The sequence below is a fragment of the Leuciscus leuciscus genome (assembly GCF_965113295.1).
Source record: "Leuciscus leuciscus genome assembly, chromosome: 12".
NCBI lineage: Eukaryota > Metazoa > Chordata > Actinopteri > Cypriniformes > Leuciscidae > Leuciscus > Leuciscus leuciscus.
Window position 1 is genome coordinate 1,516,770 of NC_138736.1, and position 20,283 is coordinate 1,537,052.

General features: G+C 40.4%; 2 protein-coding genes across 6 annotated transcripts in view; one reads left to right on the forward strand and one right to left on the reverse strand.

Annotated features, from left to right (window-relative positions):
- LOC309510950 (uncharacterized protein) overlaps positions 1 to 14,008 on the forward strand; it is a 123,504-nt gene extending 109,496 nt beyond the window's left edge. For 3 of the 4 annotated variants that reach the window (XM_082185969.1, XM_082185967.1, XM_082185968.1), the window contains 6 exons: positions 11,742 to 12,024; positions 12,314 to 12,447; positions 12,530 to 12,562; positions 13,030 to 13,309; positions 13,482 to 13,618; positions 13,718 to 14,008. In XM_082185969.1, coding sequence (XP_082042095.1) covers positions 11,742 to 12,024; positions 12,314 to 12,447; positions 12,530 to 12,562; positions 13,030 to 13,309; positions 13,482 to 13,618; positions 13,718 to 13,722 — 872 coding nt within the window. In that variant the 3' untranslated portion in view covers positions 13,723 to 14,008. Of the gene's footprint in view, positions 1 to 10,347; positions 10,365 to 10,547; positions 10,603 to 11,469; positions 11,532 to 11,741; positions 12,025 to 12,313; positions 12,448 to 12,529; positions 12,563 to 13,029; positions 13,310 to 13,481; positions 13,619 to 13,717 lie in introns of those variants that run through there. The other variant, XM_082185970.1, reaches the window with a different exon arrangement.
- Positions 1 to 20,283, reverse strand: part of LOC309510952 (uncharacterized protein) — a 229,888-nt gene that overhangs the window by 153,712 nt on the left and 55,893 nt on the right. The gene's annotated exons all lie outside the window — the stretch shown is intronic.

Sequence of the window (20,283 nt, forward strand, 5' to 3'; positions counted from 1 at the left end):
AACATCATTAGTTATTAACTTAGGGGCTGCTTACACGTCACCGTTCTAACAGAAAACCCTTAACGCGCTCCGGCCGCTCATTCGCACGACAACAGTGTTTAGTGCTCGAGAACGCAAACCTTGAAAAATGTAAAAACAAAAACAAAAAAAAAAGTTATCTCTGCGCAAACTTCAAAAACGCGAACCTGTGAGAACACTGACTGCATGCACATGTGTATTGCGTGTTTAGTCTATAGGTATGCGTGTTTGAATATATATATGTGCGCAGGCATTGTAGTCTTTCGTTACAAATTGACATCAACAAATTACTTGTCTGGCCTTAAAAATGTATAATACTGAATTTTTTATCACTTCCGCATATCCATGTGAGTGGAATTATCTGACAATGTTTTGTCTGTACAGAGGTAAAGGGAGGGAGGCCTTCACAGGGGAGAGACTAGTTGACACTTCAGGACTGTGTGGTCGTCGCGTCCAGGCGCAGGTCCTTCGTCAGATCTGGATACGGCCTGGATCCGGCGGACTGCGGTAAACCTCGGGATAAACAGAGAATAATATTAGCGTAGAGGAGTACATCAGGATTTATGGGAAGTGTTCCGCTTTAGTATCTTAAACGGAAGCTTGTGAAAGGCCTGATTCAAGAAATGCAGATCCAAGAACAGTCGTAATCCACTGCCTTTCTTGGATACTATGAAGTGAGGGCTGTAAAACGTACATGTGGAGGAACAGCGAAAGGGGACATTGAAGTGAAGAGAGAGAGAGAGAGCACTAATGGCCATTTCTATAACCCCAAAAAGGAGGAGACTTTGCAGGATACAGTGAAGTCAGGCCATTTTTTTTTTTTTATAATCCCAAACCTATAAGCAGTGACTGAAACTTTTCCACACTTAAAGGCAATAATAAAAATTAATTAAAATTTTTTTTTTTAAAAATGACAATGCTTGAAACAGCCTTTTCAAAATCCCTTATATCTGCCATTACTGACAGATTAATTTGCATGTCCAAAGTCTTGAAAGGTTTACATTGTGCTGATGTTGTGTTTACTGAGCGCTACATTTCTTCCTTATTGAATGAGAAAGCAGACACAACTAGAACTGCACAAATAAAAGAGTACTGTTTACATTGAGCACACATCCTTTTCTTATGAATAAACTACACAATATTTGAATAATTTTTCCTAGTATGCCAGGAAAAGTGTTGTGATATAAGAACATAAATATTATTATTATAAAATTGAAATGTTAGCATAACAATTATGACATTGATCAGTAAATGGTCCTGAACTGTACCTGAATTTAACTCAAATCCTGTTAACATGTACATGTTGAAAGAACTTCACACGAACAAAGTGTTTTGTAAGTTAATTTGCATTGTAAGATCATAATATACTGACAAACATGAATGTAATGGAGGAAGTTTAGCATCCCAAGTTTAGCATCCCAATCCCATGTGGAGCATGCTGGGAAATTGACTGTACAGTTTCAGCTGTCAACAAAAAATGATTCATGTTATTCCAACTCAAAAGCATGATTCGTTAACAATTTTAAGTAAATTGAGTGTAATCAAACCAAATGTTGCAACTCATTTCAATAAGTAAACTGAACTAGCAGAAAAAGTATTTGGAGTGTACATTGTACTTGCCTGCAAGTGTGTTTTGTAGCATTTTCAGTACTAGACTATTTCACTCAAAAGACGGAAAGTGATAATAAAAAAAAATCAAGGTTATTTTTCTATATAAATAAAACTGCTGATAATGACTTAAAATCATTATTTTATTTTAAAAAATGATTGCATCTACACAGTTTGCCAAAAACTCAGATCTCAAATTCTGTAATTCTGAGACCAAAACATCAATGCTATTCCTGCAACACATGTGACATTAATGCAAACAAAGATAAACACAATTGAAGTTGTGAAATTACCCACAGAATTGAAGATCACATCCTGATCACAAGATCACACATTAAGTATCCGATTACATGATGAGAAGTTCCTGCATAAGCAAGTTCTGTTCACAAGAAACAAGGAATGCAAAAACTGATGAAATGTCTAACTTGAATGCACTTATTATATAAATATAATCAATTTACTCAACCACAATATGAGTGAATGCATTCTGCACCAATACTTCGTCTTCCTGTGTTGAAACAAAATGTATAAATAATTATGGATTTACAAAAAATAAGTTTGATTTGTATGCATGAAGTTATCAATGAAACACTACAGAGCATGAGACAGATGTTTTTACCACAAAAACAAAAAAACAAAAAAAATCGATAACACAGCAACTCAATTCAGCTAATGATGAAATTAAAATGTAGAAGAATTCAACTAGGATTAAAACAGTAATCACTGTGGTTGCAAAACTTTCTATTAATTGAAGCTATCATTCAGTACCCCACAATTAAAGATACTCATTTATTACAGTACAATTACAAAAATGTTGATGATTAAAATGTTACCAAGCTTGCCTTGTTTAAACAAAAATTTGATTAAAATTTGGTCTGCACAATATTTATTGTTTCAGCAACTGGACATGCGATGTCTAGGCAAATTAACTCAAACACATCATAATACAACTTTTTTTGCTGTTTGATACAAGATCGAGGACTAAACTTCAAGAGTCTGTGTGATATATTGGATACACGGAGGGATTATTTCACTTTATTTACAAAACACAGAGATTCACTGTGGAGTGTAGCCGGTTTCAGTTTGTGAATATATTGCAAAGAAAGAAAACATAGAGAGGCTTAAAGATAAGGCTTGGAGATTTTGCATATCCAAAGTCTTGATAAGGCAATGTTGTGTACTTTGTACTAATGTTATGTTTACTGAGCGCTACATTTCTTCCTTTATTAAAAGTAAACACAACCAAAAAGTACCTAACTGCACAAATGAAAGAGTACTGTTTACATTAAGCACACATACTTTTCATACTGACATGACAAAACTACACAACATTTGTATCATGTTTTTTCTTGCATGCCAGGAAAAGTGTTTTGATTGAAGAACATAATGATATCATTAAATTCCAATGATAGCATAACTATTATTACATTGATCTGTGAATGCTACTCAAATTTACTGTTAAATCCTGTTAAATTGTACAACATGTATATGTTGTAAAAACTTCACACTAACAAAGTGTTTTGTATAGAAAATTCACCTTGCTTTGTAATATCATAATAAAATGCGTAGGACATGCATGAATGTAATTGGAGGATGTTTTGAGTTTAGAACCCCAATCCAATCTCATGCGGAGCATGCTGGGAAATCCACTGTCCAGTTTCAGCTGTCAACTAAAATGGTTCATGTTATACCAACTCAAGAACACCATAAATTCACGAGTTCACACTTACATACAATTTGAGGGGATAAAGTTTAATGCGTATTTGGCGTGCTGTCCGGAGGGAGGGCTCCGAGCTCGGAGTTCGGCCCGAACCCAGAGTACTCCCCCCGTATTTAAGTGTTTAGGACTAAAAGCGTGGAGAAGGGGTGGTGGGGGGATGCTGCAAAACTGTCAATGGATTGAGGTGAGACTGCTGAGTGTATATATACCTCTTACCATTGATTGCTGAGTGCTCTCCACTTGTGTTAATTATCTGAACGTGCTCCTCCCGAACTTTGTTAATAAAACCTCATTTAATTTCCATTTTACAATTTTAATTGAATCACAGTTCGGCAATATAATGTTAATGTCGCTACAATAACAGACCGGTGTGCATCTAATAATTCAAGAACGTTGTGCAAGTTTACTGCAACAATGGAGCAGTGAACTTCTTTTGAAAATCCAGCGTTTAGTTGATCCTGGTAAGCGCTCATTGTCACAGTTGTAAACACAACGGCTTTCTTCTTCCACAAGGGGTTTTGGCGTCACGCATTTGTTTCCAGACAGACCGATAAAGAACGCGACACACGCGTCTCTCGGACATCCTTTAGAATTCAATCAATCACCAAAAAAAGTGTTCCATATGCATTCAGCCAACGGTCCGTGGGCGTGACTTCTGAGGCTGAGACTAGTCGTCACCCAACACCTGTGCAAGATTCTACAAAAGTCCTGAAGTGTATCCAGAAAGAATGGAGACTCCATCCCCAGGTATCTGGAGTTGATTCCAGATGTTTTATTCCCTGACCAAGGGGACTCTTGGCACGGATGCACTGGCACACAGCTGGACCCGGGGCCTACGCGAATATGCATTTCCCCCAGTGAGCCTACTGACACAGACACTGTGCAAGTTCAGGGTGGAAGAGGAGCAGGTCTTGATGGTTTCGCCTTACTGGCCCAGCCAGACCTGGTTTTTGGATCTGGTACTCCTCGCGTCAGCCCCTCCGTGGTGGACAGTGTTGGGGGAAACTCATTACAAGTAAATCTGAGTTACGTAATCAGATTACTTTAATTAAGAACTTAAGTAACTAGTAAAGTAATGCATTACTTTTAAAATTTACAACAAAATATCTTAGTTACTTTTTCAAATAATTAACGCAAGTTACTTTGTTTTCCCATGTATTGGCTGACAGCTCTCCTGTCCCCATGTTGAGACAAATCGAAATGCAGAGGCGTTGTGTCTAAACATGATGGTTATTGTAGCTCTAGACTAAATGTGAGCATGCATTTACTAATTTCATTTGCGCAAAAAAAAAAATTCAATATTCCTCAAAATTAATAAAGTCAGTAATGCAGAATCAGAATACTATGCAAACCTCCAATAACTAAATATGTTAAATAAAACATGCATTTTTATGCATTTAATCTCAATTTATTGACCAATGTACTTGCTTCTGACCTTCGATGATTCAGTTAAACCAAAGGCAAAATAACGTCTCGGTTGCGTATGCAACCCTCGTTCGCTGAAGGAGGGAACGGAGACATAGTCGACTAAATGGGGTCATCTTCGAGCATGTTAGAACGAGCTTCACGCGAGTTGCATCACGCGCTCCGCCCCGCCACGCGGGTATAAACATGGAAGCGGATGCACACACCACTTGTTTTTCGCTGAGGAGCAGTACAACATATGGAATGTCACTGGGATGACTCCAGCCTATAACAGGGGGGAGAATCAACCGAACAATGACGGCAGAGCGGACTCTGCCAAGGGAAAGACACGGGCTCACCTCTGGGAGCTGTACCATGGAAGAATAGACATATGGGATCGCCGTCTAGCACAAGTTCCACCAGTGCATATGAGTGGTAAGCCTAGCATTGGATGCTCCGCCACGTCCAATAGTGCAGGGGGTATGGAGGAGCTCAACAGGGTTCAGCCGAAGGGGAACTCAGTTGGAGTAGAATGGCACACGTATCCAGTCCATAGGAGGAGAATGGCGCAGCAAGCCGACACATCGAGCGGGGCTTACGGTGTTAACTGGCTTCAATGTGAAGAGAGCACACGGGAAGCATCCGGCTCGACACGTAGGCTATAGACTCTAGCGAACGTGTTAGGTGTCGCCCAGCACGCAGCTCTACAAACATCTGTAAGCGAGGCACCTTGCACCAGCGCCCAGGAAGTGGCTACACTCCGAGTGGAGTGAGCTCGCAGTCCCGGGGGACAAGGTACACCTTGGGATTCATACGCCAAGATGATGGCATCCAGTGGGCCAACCTCTGCTTGGAGACAGCCTTTCCCTTCTGCTGGCCTCCGTAACAGATGAGGAGCTGATCTGAGGTCCTGAGGCTTTGCGTTCTGTCCACATATAACCGCAAGGAACGTACGGGACAGAGAAAAGCCAGGACTGGGTCTGCCTCCTCCGGGGGCAGCGCTTGCAGGTTCACCACCTGGTCCCAAAAGGGAGTAGTGGGAACCTCGAGCACATATCCAAGCCAGGGTCTCAGGAAAACGTGAGAGTTAGCCGGCCCGAATTCCAGGCACGATTCGTCGACCGAAAATGCGTGCAGGTCCCCTACCCTCTTGATGGAGGCCAAAGCAAGTAGAATAACTGTTTTTAAAGACAGGACTTTTAACTCAGCTGCCTGTAGCGGCTCAAAGGGAGGTCTCTGCAGTGTGGTTAGCACCAGAGGTAAGTCCAAAGAGGGTATAGAGGGGTCGCGAGGCGGACTCAGTCTTCTCGCCCCCCTCAGGAACCTGACGATCAGGTTGTGCTTTCCCAAGGATCTCCCATCCACTGCATCGTGAGGTGCGGCAAAAGAGGCAACATACAGGGTGGAGGGAGACAGCCCTCGCTCCAACCCATCCTGCAGGAATGAAAGCACGGCACCGATCGAGCAACTTCGGGGATCTTCTCGGTGAGAACAACACCATTCAACGAATAGGTTCCACTTCAAGGCATAAGCATGCCTCGTAGAAGGTGCTCTTGTGGAAGTGATGGTGTCTACGACTGACTGTGGTAAATCACCTAGAACCTCCGCGTCCCATCCAGGGACCAGACATGGAGTTTCCAGAGGTCTGGACGCAGGTGCCATACGGTGCCCCGTCCCTGAGAGAGAAGGTCCTCTCTCGGAGGAATGGTCAAGAGAGGGGCTGTCGAGAGGAGTGTAAGTTCGGGGAACCAGGTCCGGTTGGGCCAATAAGGGGCAACTAGCAAGACCTGCTCCTCTTCCTCCCTGACGTTGCACTGTGTCTGTGCAAGAAGGCTCACTGGGGGCCCCGAAACCTGCTGTGTGCCAGCTGTGTGCATCCCTGCCGAGGGTCCCCTCGGTCAGGGAATAAAACAACTGCCAATGGGACGAGTCCGGAGAGGCAAACAGATCTATCTGTGCGGCCCCGAAGTGGTCCCAGATCAGCTGGACCGTCTGGGGATGGAGTATTTTAATAATTTCATAATTACTTTGTTCATTTTTAATATCAGAACCACCACCAACTAGAACATGGGAACAAGTATAAGTGAAATACAAGAATATTCTACAAAATGGTTATCTTTACTACTGTTCTTAGTCTCTTTTACAAAGCAGTTAATTTATAACAAAAAAGGCAGTTGTTTATAACAACAACCAAGAAAAAGGCTGAACAAAAAAACAAACAGCTGGTGGTCCTGCAAACACACGTCACACCCCTGCAGAAGAGCTGGCCCTTGGGTTGAATTTGAATTGACCTATTGTGAAGGGCATCCTGGGGACAGCTCTTCCTTAGACCTATAGCCAGGGACCAGTAGCATCAACTCCTTCATTACAGGTAAATTAGCTTTAAATTCTCTTAGTACACTGTAAAATAAATAAAAAACTGGCACTAGAGATAGAGTTGCTTCAAAAGGAACTTCAGAGTTAGTGCTAATACATTATTTCACACATAGTACTATTGCTGACCTTGCATAATATCTATTATTGCAGGCAAAATATGACTTGATCACTGGCTTTTCTTTACAAAGAATAATTGAAATAAAACTGAAGGAACTAAGCATATTTGTCTTGTCTTTTATTAAACATTTAATAAAGTTTTTTTTTTTACCCCCTAAAAAAAAATGGAGTTCCACAATTCTGTCCCGTGCAGCTCAGCCACTAGATTGGTCCAAGTGCACAGGCTGGAGCCGGAGGTCATCATCAGGCTTCACCCTCACCAAAGGGCTCCTCTCCTTTCTGATGTGGCAATGTTGTGTAATATGGCACATGCAACAATAATGTCAGAGGCCTTGTCAGGTGCAACCCCTCAGGCTTTTCAGACACTGAAATCTTCCCTTTAGTTGCCTAAAGGTAATTTCAATGCGTGCCCTCGTCCTGGCTAGAGCTGCATTGTAACAGGTTTGTGGTCCAGGGTTTGGGTCAGGGAATACATCATAAAATACTGCCTGCAGGCATAGCCGCTATCTCCAAACAGGATCCCATCATAAACGCAAATTCAGATGCAGACTGCAAAAATGCAGTTCTGTTAGGATCAGCAAGTGTATGTAATACAGTGAGCTTGATATTTATATTTTTCCTTACCACGTTCAAATAATGTGCATAAATATGACTCTGAAAATTCTTGAGTCATGCACAGATCCTGGCCATTTTGCTTCCAAATTTGTGATATGGAACATATAGTTACTCACCATCTAAGAGAATTTAGTCAGTCCACTGACTAAAAAACTTTTTTAATTTTATATAATATTACTAATCTGGAATATTAAGAATTGTAATAGTAACTTCCCTGCACATTTACATTGTGAACCCCCTTTCGGTTCACAGAATCCCCTTCATTGAGGCCTTGATGGGAACGTGTGTGCAGTCTATGGCACCAATCACATTAGTGAAGCCTGAGGGACACATACTGTAAGTCATACTGGCATTGTCATGATTGCATGATCTTCATTTAAAATTATAATATAGTTTAGCTGCGTTGGCAAAAAAATAAAAATAAAAATGTGCTTTACAACCTTGGGTCTTGGAAATACCCCTAAAACAGCTTGAGCACCAGGTAAACTTTGCAAATGCACGGCAGACAACACTTTTCACCAAGTTCTCTCTAATAGTGTAAAGGAAAGTGGCACTTGCAAAAAATCTGCAGAGCAATGCACACAGGTTGTTGCCGTTGTTAAAGCCCGACTCCGACGAGTCGAACATTTAATTATGTAAATGACACCCTCACGAGTCTATCAGAAAACGACATCTATCAAAAAGTAGCCTACTATCGTTCTGCGCTAAAGGACTTCCCGCATCAGCTCCGCTTATAAAGCCGCAATCTAATCTTGTTTGCATGAAATAAGCTGCTCGCGAGCAGGTTTAAGCTTACACACATGTTACTATGACAGCAAGTCCAGGGGCCTGTACCATGAAGCCGGTTTAGGTGGCTAGCCAGCTATGTTTCAGTTTAGTTTCCGCCAGCCCTGGGTTTTAGGTACTATGAAAGTAGCTTGGCTTTAATCGGTGTTCGTTGCCATGGTATCTTACGCTGCACGGCTAACCTGCTCCGGGGCAGGTTATGTTCTGGATTCAAGATCTCAGACTGAAGTTTGACCAATCAGCTGAGAGCAAAGAAACATATAGGTGACGTAACTTATTCCCAGTGTCTGTTACAATGACTTCACCTTTTCTTCCAAATCCTGTGACATCTCAGCGCAAATTGTTTGACGAGCACTTCGTAGAGAAAGAGTTTTTAGCCAGACAAAATCCCCTTGCCTTTCCTGATAGTTACTTGTATGAAAGATACAGATTTTCTTTGCGAACTTCTTGAGCCGCACATAAAGAATTTAACACGTCGAATTCATGCACTTACTGTACCGCAAATATTGCGTTGCGTTTTTTTAGTTTTTTTTTTGCAAGTGGTACATTCCTGCACGCTGGGTGACGCACAGAAGCTATAGGGGAAAACACGGTTTGTCGAACCATTCGTAAGGTGGTCCTCGCTCTGCAGGAGTACATGAATGGTTTCATTAATAGTGTTCCCCGGACATTTATCGGCCATGTCCATAAAAGAGGGCTTTTATAAAATTGCCGGTAAGATATATTGATAGACATCACATGAACACATTTTATTTTATTTTTTCAAAAAGCAAATTGCACAAATGTACTATACAATATAATACATGTTAAGAATTATTTGAAATCTTTATTATTATTCTGTTAATCTTATGATAGGATTCCCTAGCTTTCTTAGTAGTACAAATACGTTCTATATTTATGTAAAATTATGTATATATGTATGTGTAGCCTATGTGTAATATAGCCTATAGCCTATTTTTATAATATATAAAAAATGTGCATGTGTCATTTTTTATATATTATAAAAATAGGCTATAGGCTATATTACGCATATAGGCTACACATACATACATAATTTTACATAAATATAGAACGTATTTGTTTAACTTACACATTAACAATCAGCAATCTTTCTCCAACAGTCTTCTCTTGCTTTGGCAGTATTGTTTCGAGCTTGAAATACATATTTAAATTAATCGTAATTCTGAATGATTATCTCTTGCTCCTCCGCGGGAAAATATATCGCTCTCGCTCTACCCGCGATTGGTTGTTCAGTGTCGACGTCACTCTTTTATGTGCACGCGCGCGTGGAGTAATCATAGCTTTAGGATCAAAGCCTGAGTTGACAGAGAAAGTTGATGAGCTGCATCATGGTACAAATAAAGCCTGATTGCATCGGTTTGGTTTTGTCAACTCAAAACTAATCCTGTGACCCCGAGTTTGTTCTGCTACCTTCATGGTACAGGCCCCAGGATGAGTCGAAGAACCAAACAAACCAAGATCATGCCATATCGCCAACAATCAAATCCAGCTAACTGAGTTAGCGACGTAGGGAAAACGCACCACAGAACAGGGAAACAGATCAAAAACAAACATAACCCTGACAGTAATGGATCCAGTTGATGTTTATTTTACAGATATCAGATACAACTTATTTGATTGGGAGGGCCTTAATTCAACAATAAATAGAGCATCATTTCTGAGTACAATATTTTTCAACTAGACCATCTTCAGACTGCTGGTTCGTATTAATATTTATATCTGTTTAATAGGACATTTTTGTTTTGAAATGTTTTGATAGGGCATAATATAACTCATATGAATAATATATTGGATAAAAAATAAGTATAGCAATTGTTTATAAACATGAATTAATAATGCTATTTTTTGTTTATATCATTTTTTTTCTTTTGTTTAAAACCAGATACCGGCTGAATCGTGAAGGTCTTCTGTGAGGTTGATACATTGACGAATTCCAGGTGAGTTGAAGGTTTATGCACTCTCTACACCGGGATAACATTATAATTGGAATCCATTAGTTTTCTTATTATTATTTTTCCCTAATGGGAGTTAATGGCAGCCATATGAACCGTAAGTAGGAAAATTATAAAATATGGCACACTTGTAGTGATGGTAAAGAAAAGTAAAAAAAAAATACCATTTTTTTTCAAAAATGAAAACTGGTACGTTTAATCGGAACCACGATCTGAAAACAAATCTAAGGAATCTGAAAGGAGGAAGTTAATTATTATACAGTGATGATTTAAGCACAACAAAATAACAATACAGTTCCAAAAGTAAGAAAAGAAGAAAGTTTTAGTTAACTATAATAACAGTGTAAAGTTTTACCAAATTGTCTTAATATCATGGGTGTAGAAGATAAAATAAAATAAAAATAGAGCAAACTCAGCAAAGGCATTTAAAATCCAAAGAACGAGGCAGGTTAGTCACATTATACTGACTTTAAGTCATGGGGCTCTATCTTGCACCCAGCGCACAGCGAACTTTTCCCTTTGGCAGACGCACGTCGGTAAATGAGGGAATGAACTTGTGCTCCCGGGGGCGGTTCAGCGAAAAGAGGCGTGTTCCGGCGCAAACGTTCCCTGGTGCTATTTTGCAGTTTCAGAAAACAATTCCGCCACAGACCAGGATCCGCCCACAAAGTTACTTGCGTTTCGCGTTTGATATTTGCGTTTCAGATCGTTAAAATAGGGCCCATGGGGTTTTTCTATATCATTTCATCATTACAATAGCAATATATATTATGTTTATATGTTATGTGTATGTAGAAACTGAAAATAATAACTGTATATGCTGAGGTGATGTGATGTTATGTCTTATATCAGGATGGCCATACTTGTGGTTTTGTTTCTAACACTTACTGGGCTGTGTGTCGCTGATTCCCAAGGTACATTTAGAATAATACAAGAAAAAATACTGGATATAAAAATCTCTAACCATTGTGAATTACATTTTGAGCAGATTCATTTATTAAAATTATACCCTGAAATATGGTAATTGAAAATGTGTTTTATTTATTTATATTTATTTGTAATGCTTTGAACCTGTCTTATCCTTTTTTTTTATTTCTTTTTTTATTTCATATCATCTTGAACAGGGAATCTTGCTCTTAATGGCATGGCTGTGCAGTCCTCCTTAGGCCACCCACAGGGAGATGCTCAACATGCAATAGATGGAAACAGAGACTCAGATTTCAAGAAGGAGTCATGCACATTCACTAAAACTGAGTTTAATCCATGGTGGAGAGTTGACCTGGGAAATGTCTACAGTGTAAGCAACGTTACCATCACTAATCGTGGAGACTGTTGCAAAGACCGCCTTAGAGGAGCTCAGATTCGTATTGGTAACAAGCTGGACAACAACGGAAACAACAATGAGCTGTAAGAAATGTTTCAGTTGTTCTATCATCTTCCCATGTTTATGATGTTAAATCTGGTTTAATAAAACAAGTAAAATTGTAACTCCACACACCAAACACTCAGTGAGCCACAGCCATGGAGATGTACTTTACTTCAACATTTTATTCAGATTGTGATAAGACATTTGTTTCTTGTAGCAGTGCTATACAAAACCATATGATTTCAATACAGCTGAATTGAATTTGTTAGACGTGTGAATTGTGTTGCGTAGCTTCTGGTTTTCATTTTAACACTGTTCATGTATTTGCAGGGTTGCAACTATTCTCACTCCTCCTAATGGCACACAAACATTTTCATTTGAGTCTGTTAATGGCCGATATGTCAACATTTTTTTACCTGGCAATGATGAAATCCTCACTCTGTGTGAAGTCGAGGTGTTTGCAGGTAAGGGACAGAGAGAAGATTGGGATAGAATTTGTTTATGTACTTATTAATGTGTGTGTAACTTTTATTATTTTATCAACAGTAATGGACACACCATCGTACATTTGTGGTCCAAGTAAGTGTTCTTCATTACTTTCAATGTTGTCGATGGCGCATATATAATATTCTTACTGAACATTTGGTAACCAATAAGGGATAATGTACATCAAGACGGATGTTATCGCAAAATAAACCCGACAGGGTGTTCAGGCCCGGGCTTACTACATGGCTACTAGCCACAAAAGAAATCATTTTGGACACAAAATATTGATTTGAGTTGAAATATTTTATAAGCTCGCTTGTAATAAACGCAAAGCTTTTCTGTGAAGAAAGAAATATTCCTAGCAAGACAAACATTTAAAGGATATTGTACAGTCATGTAAAACAAATAAATGGCTATATGGACATATTGATTTGTGATGAAACGTGTAAAAATAGTATTACATAGCTTAGCATTATTTTGCTAATTTTATTGGGATTATACTTTAGCACATTAAAGTAAAAAAAGAAAAAAAGTATTGATTAATATTTTATGTTAAACAGGGAATCTTGCTCTTGGAGCCACAGCTGTCCAGTCTACCACATATCCTCAAGCAGGAGCTCAAAAGGCTGTCGATGGCAACAGGAATTCAAATTTCAATCAGGGGTCATGCAGTGCGACTAATGCGGACAGGGACCCCTGGTGGAGAGTTGACTTGGGGGTAGTCTACAAGGTAACCAGGGTTAGCATCACTAATCGTGGAGATGCTGTTCCAGAGAGGATGAATGGAGCTCAGATCCGTATCGGCAACAGCCTGGAAAATAATGGCAACAATAATGAACTGTAAGTATTGTCTCTCTCTTAATAATTACACAAATGGTTAGAAAATGAGTAAATAAGATAATATTATTTTGAAAGAATCCTTTTAATACAAACTTTGGAAGAAGTATATTTTATATTCTTCTTGTCGTTTTGATACACCCCTCTCTATTTCTCTGTTACTCTGTCTTCACAGGGCTGCGACTGTTGTGTCCATCCCACTTGGAGAGACAAAAACATTTGAGTTTAAGCCTATTAAGGGGCGATATGTCAACATTTTTATACCTGGGCGCAATGAATATCTCACACTGTGTGAGCTTGAGGTGTTTTCAGGTGAGGGATAAAAGGAGAGAGACATGGTGTGTAGACATTTGTACTATTTATATTATGTGTATTTTGCCTTTAATAATGGTTTTCTGATTTCATTGCCAGATTAAGTGGAATGAGAGGATGTTACGCCACAGTCCACTGATCCTACAAGCAAAATACCAAACTACGTTTTTTTCTGAGCAATACTAATATTGCACTTTTTTCATTGTTTTCATTTTACCTATGCACCTTTTATCCTTAAGATAAAAGATAAGTTTCAGTGCACATTAAGTAAAGGTTTTAAATGGTTTTTAAAATGCACCTGATTCTCAACCCCAGTTTGATCCAGGGGTTTGTGTATTTACCCATTTTTGCTTATCTCTGCTTTCCACATCAATAAATTACTACAGCATTGCATGTTGTATTGTATTTTTCTGGATAAAAAAAAAGGCTTATTTGGATATTTACAATGAGGAGGGGGTATAGTGTTACATAGCTACCCATATAGGGTTGAGGAGCTGGTAACAAAGTAAATAAGAATGACATTTTACAAAAAAGAAAAAGAAAAAGGAAACCATGGAGAGTACGAGGATTTCCAACCTTCTGTCCCAGAATCAACAACACAACCACCAATTCAACCAATATTAACTTTCCATTTTCTGTTATAAAGAGTAAAAAAAAGCACAAAAGCAACAATAACCAGACCAGAAATATCAAAAAGAATAATAATGAAAATTGGGGCAATAGCTTTAGGGGAGAGTCTGGCCAAAATCTCTCTAAATTACCTGGAGAAAGATAATCCAGACATATTATTTACATAACTGTTCCCAGTGCCGTCGCAGGTGGGGTGCAAGGCCCTGTGCGAACTTGAAATGCGAGGCCCTGCTCTTTGATGTGTATGCTCAATTGCGTATGAATTACAGTCACACGGACGTAGCTGTTCTAATTCTTTTGCACGCATAATCTTGCTGCAATACGTTTTTATCAAGTAGAATAATACAGCATAATCATGCACATAGTCTCAGCTATGACTTTCTGCTATTTATTTAAGAGGGGAAAAAAATCAACTGTGCGACCACGAGTGGTTTTACATCAAGTCAGCTCGAGAATTTTCATCGAGAATTCGCCTACTTTACCAATGTGTATCTTAATGGTCCAGTGGTAGAACTTTCGCCAAGCGTGACAGAGGTTCTGGGTTCGAATCTACTCTCGTATGGTTTTATTTTTCTCGTATAACGTTATTTTTTTTTCTTCTCATCAAAACCGATTATGTTAATCAGTGGTTGTATATCAGGCAGGGACACATTTGTGTGCATTTTGTTAGAGTATCCACAACGGATTGAAGCGTGCGTCCAAATGAAGACAGTGCGGTGTGTGCGCGAGCCACACGAGAAAACACTGTATCCGCGCCACTGATCGCAGCTGCAACGAGCACTTTGATCACTTGATTTAAAAAACACATTTCAGCGCTAGATCTTCTCTTATTTAAAAAAACGAACGAAATGAATGCTCTGCTGGTTAACTGGATATGTTTTATTTATTTGTAGAATTGTTACATTCGTGCCGCGAGATGTTTTAAAAAGTGGTAAAAAAACAAAAAAAACCCAGCAGGATTGCGAGGCCCCCTATTGGCACGAGGCCCTGTGTGGTTGCACAGTTCGCACAGTCTATGCGACGGCTCTGACTGTTCCCTCTCTCCCTGCTTAACCATAAACCGGAGAAAATCAGGAGTACAAACAAAAATTGCATCCTCCCCCTAAATTCCCCAAAACAAGTAAGAAATAAGAATACTGGAGAAACAAGCTATGTACAACATATGTAAAATATCAAAGAGAGTCAAAACATATTTACTGAGAGGCGAGGAGACTGAATCCTCCTCGACCACGCCTCATCCCCTCTTAGGACTCTCTGTGGTATGGACAGCCCTACAGAGAGCGCCCTTTGAGCCTTTGCAAGACCCGGTCTCTCAAGACAGCACTCCTGACTGCCCTCACATGTACCAAGTGGATGTGGGTCCTGCAGTCATTTTCAGTCAGTGAAACATGCCTGGAATTTGGACTGGCTGACTCTCACTTAATCCTGAGACCTCGACCCGGATATATGCCCAAAATTCCCACCACCTTCTTCATAGACCACCTGGTGAACTTGCGAGCGCCACCCATGGAGGAGGCAGACCCAAACCTTGCATTGCAGTGTCCTGTTCGAGCGCTGCGCACCGTGCGTGGACCACACACAGAGCTTCAGAAGTTCTGAACAGCTCTTCGTTTGCCTTGGAGATCAGCAGAAGGGAAAGGCTGTCTCCAAACAGAGGTTGGCCACTGGATAGTGGATGCCTCTCAGTCCCAGGGTGAGCCGTGTCCCCTTGGGGTGAGAGCTCAGTCGACTGTGAGTTTTGCCTCTTCCTGATGTGTGGTGTTTCTCTGTCACACATCTGCAGAGCTGCAAGCTGGGCAACGCCCAACACATTCGCAAAAATTCTACAATCTCATGTTGGAGCCGTTTTTTTCTCATGTGTGAGGTACAAACAGGTTATATGTGGAAAGGCTGGCTTGGTGTCCTACCTGCAGCGCCATTCCCCTTTCATGGGGATACAAGAGTCTAATTTACTCTACAGGTGAGTTCCCCACCTGTCGAACCCTGGATGGAGTTCCTCCAAGCATCCTTCGGGAGTTAGACGCAGTGGGGCATCCGACGCTAGGCCTAGTACTCGTGTACATGCCCAGTCGGTCAGCCCCTGTATGGGCTATATGCCCCATATGCTGTGATTCCCTCTTGGTCGTGTATTCTTCCACTGTACGTTGTTTTGTCTAGGCAGGACCTACCGAGATACCCAGAGATCTTCCATATTAAGCATTGCCCCCAGAGTCAGTCCATATGAAACAGAAAGGAACAGCAGCCATCGACCTTCCCCTTGGAAAGTTATGTTCTTCAGTCCCACCGGGTATGGAGGTCTATGCGACTTACATTGGAAGGGTCAGCGGTTGTGCCGCTATCCATAGAGATCCCGATGCTTCAGTCAGTTCTGAAGAAACGTAGAACATGACTGACTGATAGGGAATGTCTCAGTTACTAATGTAAGCCCCGTTCCCTGAAGAGTTACGTCCCGCCTGCCACAACCCCTGTACTACTGCTGAATGGCCGGGACCCCCTCAGCAAACTTGAATGAGCTAGTTGCATGCTGCCTTATATACCTGGATGTACAGGGAGTGGCTTACCACCAAATCTTGCTCACCAGTGTACATTGGCTTTTTTTTGATTGAGCTCCAAGGCAAGATCTCAATGTGTCAATCAGTTCTGACATAATGTCTCCGTTCCCTTCTTCAGGGAGCGAGGTTTCATTAAAGGATTAGTTCACATCAAAATGAAAATTCTGTCATCATTAACTCATTCTCAAGTTGTTTCAAACTTGTGTGAATTTCTTTCTTCTGCTTAACACAAAAGAAGATATTTTGAAGAAAGTCGGTCACCAAACAGTTGTTGTACCCCATTTACTTCCATAGTATTTTTTTTTCCTACGTGCATCTTCTCACACGGATGGCAGCGGATGGCAGACTGTCTTTCGTTTATTGCTCGTTCATCTGGACAGGTGAGATCAGACTCAGCAGCTCCTGCCTCATTTACATCTGCCTTCTGGGTAAAGGATCATCTAAAAAAAGAATCTGAATTATATACATTTTTTTATACAAAAATAAAAACTTTTTTGTCTCGTCTTTTCTTTCAGGAAATACAGAACAGAAATGACTGTTATTTCTTAACAATTGCATAATTATTGTATACTGTAAGTTGACACTACATGGAACATTTGCAATACCGTTCAAAAGTTTGGAGTCTGGATGTCTTATATTTATATTTAAATCTTTTTAATAATTTAAACGATAATAACACTGTTCACCAGTTGCAGAATGACTGCTAAAATCACAGTACTGGGTGTTTACCAGCAGATGGAGTCATTGTGACGTTGTTTCTCAAACTGCTCCACGTTTTTCTCTTTGTTTGACTGGGACAAATACCTGGCAACCCATCAGTGCAGCTCCTCTTTTAGCAGAATTGAGTGAGAAGTGAGAACACGTGGGTACCAGCTGTTCAAATGCAAACTATTAATTTAAAAAAGACTTGTGCTTTGAGTTGGAGGAAAGAGCAGCTTGATCATCATAGCATTGACGAGGTTTGCCCTGGGCAGAGAGTTTATGACGGTGTGTATATGTGTGTGAGCAGGTAATCAGAAGTGTGTGATCTTGTGTTGCGTTCCTGTAGCACGCAGACCTTAAAGAGCAACGTGAATCTCTAATGTGCATAACAGCAGCACACACTCTCATTGACAAGGTATATACAACGATGAGTGGATGTTTAATGAAGCCGGTCTAATACAGAATGAGATGGCTCAAAGAAAACAGCACATTTGAATGAATTATTGTGGAAATCTGGGGTTTTATTAATAACTAAAAATGTCTTGGTTACTGACATGGCCCTTGTTACCCGATGGAGGAAACGGAGGCGTTGTGTTGGGGGGTTATGGGGGCTAAAAGCAGAGTGGAATTTGCGTGCCAAGCCACTCCCCCGTACATACCGGGATATAAGGATTGCATCCAGTCATTCAGGATTTTGGAGACGTGGTCCTGGTAATTCAGATGGGTGGTTTAGGGTTGGCAGGAGGGACATGCATCTCACTCTCCCCATAGAGGAACGAGGGTTACGTCAGTGATCAAGATGTTCCCCATCTGTCAGTCACTACTACGTTATGTCCACTGACAAATTGGGTCCCTATGGAAAGTGCCACAACCACTGAAATGTGTTACTAGTGTTAGAGACGCAGATGCTGGCAAGTTGAACATGCCCTTTTGGCAACTGCTCTCTTAAGACGTAATTTATCCAGCACCCCACATATGCCCTCAGTGATAGTTTACTGTAAGACTTGAGAAATTAGAAATTAGATAAATGGACAAAGGACCTCTCTGGAAATTAACATTTGAACTCACCCTTGTGCACTATCGAGACAAATGTCTCACCTCCTAGTCATCCTAATCTACATTTCTTTCCCTCATCCCCCAAAGATCAAAGATCACCAAAAACTCACCCAAGAATCTAAATGGTTTAATGTGAATGATTATCATGGAGGATTATACATGTTTGGTATCATTTGAAATGTCTCAGTGCGACTGGTACAAGTGTCTCATTCCCAAATAAGTAAAACAAAAGGTAATAATGGTAAATGGACTGCATTTATATAGCGCTTTCACAGACCTATGGCCACCAAAGCGCTTTACATAGCCTCACATTCACCCATTCACTCACACATTCATACACCGACGGCGGTGTCAGCCATGCAGGGCGCCATCCAGCTCGTCGGGAGCAGCTGGGGTTAGGTGTCTTGCTCAAGGACACCTCGACACTTGGTCAGGTGGAACCGGGGATTGAACCACCAACCTTTTGGTTTGTAGACAACCTACATGAACCACTGAGCCACTGCTGCCCATAATGTTTTTAAGAGTTTAGAGATAACTGGCACAAAAAGGAAGGTGGTCTCCTGGCAAATGGTCTCCTACCCCCAAAAGGTGTAACCTCTGAATGCAAATTACCATTGTTAACAGATGTTTCCATGTGAAAGAGGTTCTGTCTATATAATGAAATGCAGCACAGGGCTCGGCGCGATTCTGTACTCCGGCCGAGACTCTCAGCTTCATGTATTTCTCAATGTTGGGTTCGCATCTCTTCTCTTTTTTTTTCCAACAATATCTTTATTTATTTCCAAACATAGTGACATTTACATATAACCATTAGGACTCAAAACTCTTGCCCCAAACCCCGCAGAACCCTGTCCATCAAACCTGACCGAGACATGACATCACAACACAAATAATTAAATAAATATAAATAACTAAAGACAAAGGAAACGGAAATACACAATAAAATAATAAAACAAATGCTACATAAGTAAATAAAAATGGAGGGAATAAGTACAAAACCTACCATGCACAGCTCTCACCAGTGTGCACTACACGTGAATTAGATAGTGGTCATTAAAAATCAGACAGTAAACATTTTTCCCAAGTGAACTGCAGGAGGCTACTTATGGGTCGTCCCCAGGTATCTCCACTAAACGAGACAAGTCTTTATTAGCAAGGAAATTACTAAAGGGGCCCCAGATGTTTCAAAAATGGGTTGCTTTCCCCTGATTGCATACGTGATCTTTTCTAAGGGCAGAGTTGCTGTTAATTCTGAAAGCCATCTACCTATCCTTAGTATATCCACCTCTTTCCAAGCAGTTGCAATGACTCTTTTGGCCAACAACAGACCTATATCTAAAAATAATCTATGCTTCTTTCTTATGTTACAGTTAGCTGGGTAGATACCCAATAGAAACATTTTTGGTTCTAAATGTAATTTTATCTCTAATATTTCCTCAATACACTGTTTCACTTCTCCCAGAATTTCTTTATTTGAGAACACTGCCACAAACAATGGAAGATCGTGCCCTTTTCCTTGTCACATTTTATGCAAACATCCGGTATGTCATTAGGGGTGTAACGGTTCACAAAATTCACGGTTCGGTTCGATACGATACACTGGTGTCACGGTTCGGTACGTTTTCGATACAGCAAAAAGAAAGAAATGCCATAGAAATGTCCAAGATTAAAATTTTTTTTAACTAAAACTAACATCATAAAGTATGGTAATTTTTTACTTTGAGC